The 6,000-nt window shown below is 60.9% G+C and overlaps 1 protein-coding gene across 5 annotated transcripts in view; it reads right to left on the bottom strand.

Annotated features, from left to right (window-relative positions):
* Positions 1 to 4,091: 4,091 nt before the first annotated feature.
* The window catches only part of ANO10 (anoctamin 10), a 233,015-nt gene continuing 231,106 nt past the window's right edge, over positions 4,092 to 6,000 (bottom strand). For all 5 annotated transcript variants that reach the window (XR_001176641.2, XM_004774157.3, XM_004774159.3 and 2 more), the window contains one exon: positions 4,092 to 4,705. Coding sequence is in view for 4 of the 5 variants with exons in the window: in XM_004774157.3 (XP_004774214.1) it covers positions 4,640 to 4,705 (66 nt within the window). In the remaining variant the exon portion in view is untranslated. The remainder of the gene's footprint in view (positions 4,706 to 6,000) is intronic.

Genomic DNA, 6,000 nt, shown 5'->3' with positions numbered 1-6,000 from the left:
GCCTCAAGGCTGGTTGTGCCCACCTGGGCCTGTCTGGGGACAGCTGTGGGGTTCTGCTCCCCCCGAGGGGCAGCAGACCTAGACTAAACCTGGCTGCGCCCCCTGTGTCCTCCTTCCTGGCCTCGGAATGATCAGGGCTAGGGAGAGAGGACAGTGAGGGGGGAATGGGCCATGTGCTCTGGCCACTTTGTGCCCTGTGTCCCCCTTCCCCAGGCTAGAGAGGAGGCCAGAATGCCTGCGGGCCCTGTGTCATCAGCGTGATCCATGCCACACACAGAGCATGAGGCCGCCATCCCTTTTGGACTTGTTTACTCATCATGTGAAGCCCATATACCAGTCAGCAAAGAGATCAACACCCCCGTCTTCTCCTAACCAGCCCAAATGTCCCAGGGGCCTGTAGCAGGCCGGGGCACATGGGGGTCCCCACAGCTGGCACCCTGGGAGTTGGGAGACCTCTGGACCACCTCCTATTCAGGCCCCGGGGCCCCGGTGGTGGGTGGGGAAGTTCCCCACCTGGCACCATGCAGACAAGGAATGGGGGAAGGAAGCTGGCTACTTCTGGGGAGAAACCAGAAAGGCCTCTGCCCCAGCTGTGGTTCTCAAACCTCAGTATGAGTGGCGTTGACTGCGGGCATCTTCAGAGATGCAACTCTGGGGCCAACCTGTTCATATCCTTGTCCTCAGGCCCAAAGGGCAGGGAGCAGGGCACCTGCTTGAACAATATCCAGGGGCTACATTCATGGGGTCAGTGGAGGGGACACAAACATCCTCTGAGCAACTTAAGCCAGTCCCACCGCCACAGGGCCCAAGTCCTCGCCTCACTGCCCATCCGGGATGGGTCTGGGTGGGGCCCCCTGGCTGGCTTGCCAGTGTCCCATCGCCTTCCCAGGTGCCCACTTCTGCATGGATGAGAAGACCATCAATGGGCCTTCAACAGGACCAGAAAAAGTGTCTTCCTTCCCCTGAAAAGGCCGTGGTCCCTCTTGTGACTGGGACTAATGGATGATCCCAAGCTGAAGGATACACAGCTGCCCTGGCTCGGGGGCCCCGTCTTTCCTCCAGGCTCCGGTGGCCTCCTGGAGGTGCTCTTCAGCCCCCCTAGGGGGAGTGTGGGGGACAGGGAGCCAAGCCTGGCCTGCTTCTTCAGACTTGGCCTTGTTGCCTGCTATTGGCCAAGAGTTGGGGCCAGGTACTGTCCTCGCAGGGTCGTGGGATTCTTGGAGTAACTCAGCTGGAGGATCCCAGGCCTTCTTCCTTCTGTGGCTAGTTTCCTGGGGGAGAAAGCGTGGGAGCTGCTGAGGAGAGCGCGGGAGGCGGACAGCTCTGTGCCGGCTGTGGTAGTATCCTGGCAGTTGCGGGCCCACGAGCAATGTGGAGAGTGGCTGCACTGCTAGGGGAACCCTGTGTGCCTCAGCTTCCTCATCTATAAAAGAGAACAATATAAGGAAACCGAGGCCCGCGTGGTGTGTCAGGGAGGGCAGTGGGCTCCTGGCCTCCAGCTTCATCGTAGGGCTGGGTATCCCTAGGTATCCTGGCTTCTGGTTTCCTCCCCTAAGCCACTAATATAAAGAGTTGTCCTCAAGTCTGAGCGTCTGAGCTGCTGCTGAGGAGTGGGGCAGTGAGGCCTTCAGGAGGGACAGGAAGGTCCACACTGTCTGACTCCCTCTCCCCAAGGCTGCAGCCAGGGGCTGGACTCGGCCAGCAGAACCCCGGGCCTCATCAGAACGACACTCCAGGGTCTCTGTGGCACCTGTGTGGCGTGTGACAGCTCAGCTGTCTGCTGGGGTGCCCAAAGATGTCCCACAGGGGGTGTGAGGAGAGTTGGGCTAAGGCGTGATCCAGGCCATGGCCAAACCGTACCAGGGTCAAGGCCCACCGACAATCTATGGGCTTAGGGACAATCAGCATCCCAGGGCCTCAGCGAGGGGAGTGGGGTGGATGGTGGGGAGCATCGGCCATGGGGAAAGACTGCTGGGTGCCTTCCCCAGTGGGGTGTGCAGAGCCTCCTAGCGAGTTGGGGCAGCAGTCCCCAGCCCTTTCCAGCCCAGCAGGGGCCATGGTCCCCTTGGGGCCGAAGTGTTTTTTCGCTGTCCTCCGGGAAAGCCAGGGCGACTAGGCCTGGGGTCCTGACACTCGGGTTCCACATCCTCTGCTGACCACAGTGTGGGCAACCCCTCTGCCCGCCCCTGAGAAACCCGGGGCTGGACTCCTGAGGTTCCTGCTTGTCTGAGCCTGATCCACCCATGGGGAGCTGCTGCTGGGGCCCGCGTTGGTGCTGCTCCCTCATGGGATGGCCAGACTGGGGCCGGCGACCCGGAGTCCACGTGTGTCAAGGCAGGTGGGGGCTTCCTCTCATGCTTGCTCTAGGGAATGGGTGGGCTGCAGACGTGGGAGCAGGGTGCTCACTCGCTGCCGTCCTCAGGGACACTGGGAGAACTGGGGAAGAGAGCAGGGAGGCCCGGGGCAGTGGGCATGAGGCGGGGCAGGGCTATGGCTTGCTCTGTAGGCGGGGGTCAGGCCAGAAACAAGAGAACAAATCAGCGGGCAGCAGCGCAGAGCCCAGGCTGTGGCAAGCAGTGCTGGGTGGGGACAGGGCAGTGTGGTCCTCCATGTCTCTCTCCACTCAGGAGGATAAGGGACCCCAGAGAGTGGAGCAGTGAAAGGTCCTGGCATCTCCCATGTCTGCTCCTGAGTACCCTCCGTAAGCTGGAAGGCACGGAGCAGCTCTGGGGCCAGCAGGCCTACACAGCACCCCCTACCCCCCACCTCCATTTGACATAACCTGGCTGATCCCACGTCTAGCCTCTGTGTCCCTGTGGCCCCAGTGGAAGTGAGTCCTGTGCACCCTGGCCTACCCCAGAGGCACCGTTTGCCCTCAACAGGGCAGGCTGCACCCTGGTTAGGCACTGCGCTTCTGCCGGTGGTACCAAAGAAGGGCACAGGGAGGTTCCTGGGAGAGACTGCCTCCAGTGCAGGGACCCCCGGCTCGGCACGGGCACCTCACAGGGTGAGGAGGGCCAGTCTGGAGAGTGGCCACTTGCAGCTGGGAGCCCAGGGGCAGGGAGTTAACTCCTGTTCATGGTCAGGACCTGTGGGAGACCAAGAGCTGGTCCAAGGACCTTGTCGACACCTGCCCCTTCTGCAGCAAACACAGCACTCAGGCTAGACTGTGAGGAAGCTCCTGGGGACTCGGCTTACTGCCACAGCGGTGGCGGCCATTCACCAGGGCTTCAGAACCTGAGCATGTTCTAGAAAGTCTTCATCAAGCCTAGAACCACCACTGGATAGTAGGGCCCTGGAGTGCCTTAGACCAAGCAGTAGTTGGGTAGAGCCGACTCAGAGAGGTCCATGCTGACTTGGCAGTCTGGCAGGACCAATGTGACCACACTGAGGGGCAGACGGGAGTGTAAGGCCTTCCAGCCAACTGCTGAACGGGCCCACTGAGGCCATCTCCACTCTGAGGTGCAGGAGAGAATCAAGGTGCTTGGCTTCTGAGGCAGACAGGACTAGACGGTCCTCAGTCTCTTTCCCCAGCTGTTCTTTCCCTGGTGGAAGGAAGGGCCCATGGGTCTGTGGTGGCCCGTTGTGAGGAACATGGGCCCAGGCACAGAGGGTCCGACTGCTGCACAAGGCTGAGCCCGAGAGCTGGCAGGGAAAGGGAGCCAGGCTCTGCCCTCCTGGGTGGTCCTTGTGGTCAGACCAGGTAAGACACAGCCAGGGGAGCAGCCTGAGCTCCAGGGTTACCGCTTTTGTGCCTGTGAAAGAGGTGTGTGCTGCCCTCTGGGCACAGGCAGGGGGTAGATGGCACCCCTGGGCAGAAGCTCTCTTCTGTGGGGGGTGAGCCCACACCAGGGTGCCGGGTGCCACAGGCATGAAAGCAGCCCCAGGGGCCCTTGCATTCCCACGAGGGGACAGGCTCCAGTGGCGGCGGAACCTCCTGAGAACTGGCTGGGCCTGGCCACAGACTTTGGAAGTGGCACACAGGTGCCCAGCCTCCAGCAGAGCCCCACTCTCAGCTCAGAGCTCTAACAACCTGACTAGGGCTCGTTTCAGAAGGAGGGCCTTTTCAGTGCACGTGCGGTAAGCAGGAGTCAGAGAGGTACGTGTCGCCTTTAATAGCTCAGTCACTATGGTTTTTGTTGAGAAAGGGTCTGTTCACATACTGCAAAGGAGAACCAGGCAAGAGGTATCTGGAGCTGTCCAGGTGCTGGAAACACTGGCTCGCCCCTATCCCTCTGCACAGAGGTCCCGCAGGAAGCCCCCGCTCTTGGCCTGCTGGTGGCCCGCTGGTGGTGCGGTGGGCACACGCCCTGACCCGCTGCCCAGCCCCCAGGGCTGACCACCGCTGTGAGGGGCGCACGGGGAACAGCAGTCCACTGCAAGCCAGGCTCTGGGCCTCGGTCGTGCTGCTGCAAGGGCATGGGGGCCCTTTGCAGGGACAGGAAGGAAGGGGGAGGCTGGGCGTGGGACTGGGAGGGGTTGGGTCTCAGCTCCCTTCTCCATGGCCCACACCGGGACACCGCAGAGGGGAGGAGGGGACTGCTGCTACTTGTGGCCACGCCCTGGGTCTGGGTTCAGGGGCCGCCATGTTGCTCCAGGTGCCCCTCTGCCCTCGGCTCAGGGTGGCCCGGGTGGGCGCTCAGGCCTCCTCCTCATTGCCTTCCCTTGAGTCCTCCTTCAGGTTCTGGGCCATGAGCTTCATTTGCTGTTGAGAGAACACAGAACAAGGAGTGAGCCATGCCAGTTTACATGGTGGCCCCCGGGAGGGAGGGACACAGACTCCTGCCCCTGCTGTGAGAGGCCCTGGGTGGTGGTGTCCCTTGAGCTCCATCACAGCACACTCTGTGGCCTGAGAAGCCGGGAAGTGGGGGTGCTCTGACACTGCCCATGGTCTCCCCAGAGTGCAGAGCCCCCAGTTCTGACCCTGAGGAGATGGGAGCCTGCAGGCATAGGCTGGGAACATCGTGTTGTGTGAACCTCCTAGCCCAGTGGGGAATCTACTGAGGCAGAAATGAGAAACAGCAGCCGGAATCTCCTCCCCCCTGGATCCCCAGGGCCGGGGGGAGGGGAAAGGGCAGAACAGGGGCCTAGAGCACTGACTTGCGGCCAAGTCCTTGCTCTGTGCCTGTAAACTTGGTGACCCTGGCAAGTGGACCTCTCTGAGCCTTTGTTTCCACATCTGCACGTGGGCAGCCACGGTGCATGTTTGCAAGGTTGACACGGGGGTCACTGAACATGAAGTCCCTGGCCCAGAGCAGATACGCCAGAACAACAGACATTTTCACCAGGCCTCTGACCCTAGGGCCACAGGACCATTCTGAGCCATTGAGCCATCCAGAGCCATCAGGGCCATCCTATGAAATCTCCCAGAGAGCCAGGCTGAGACGGAGGGGCAGCCTGTCAGGCTTGCAGAGAGGAGCCCACAGCCAAGGCAGCTGGGGGTGAGGAGGTCCTGCTGCTCCCAGTCCTGGGGTGCCCCTTGCCTGTCCCCAAGAACCCTATAGCTCCCAACCCCCTCTGTCCCGTGGGTGCTGGAAAATATGACTATAGCTCTGCCCTGTTTGTTGAAAAAAATGAATAACTCCTTTGGAATTTGGCTTAAAATACACACACTGATTTTTGATAACAGTTATTTACTTCTGGGAAAGACATAGCTCTGAGCACAAGCACTGCCGCTGCTCCAGGTAGCTGGTCCCTCTTGGGGGCCCCCAGCACCACCCAGGGCTGGACACAATGCCATGCTCTCTCTGTTTCAGGGAGAGGAGTCCCATTCATACTCTGGAGTCAAATGCCTCTGCCTCCTGATTCAACCCCGTTTCACCCAGTGAGAATCCTTTAGATCTGTAGTACCTCGGGGGACCCCCGTTCACTCCGGACAGTCACCTTCTCTGAGTCTAGTGGCTGCCCCTCCCCCCACAAGCTGTATAGGGGACTGCCTACACAGGAACAGGCTTCAGGGGATGGCTTTTATGGGGAAGGGGGCAGGTGGGTCACGGGGAC

Source organism: Mustela putorius, unplaced genomic scaffold, assembly GCF_011764305.1.
Source record: "Mustela putorius furo isolate JIRA1106 unplaced genomic scaffold, ASM1176430v1.1 tig00003834_pilon_pilon_pilon, whole genome shotgun sequence".
Taxonomy (NCBI): domain Eukaryota; kingdom Metazoa; phylum Chordata; class Mammalia; order Carnivora; family Mustelidae; genus Mustela; species Mustela putorius.
The sequence above is the reverse complement of the archived record's forward strand: the minus strand, read 5'-3'. Positions and strand labels throughout refer to the sequence as shown.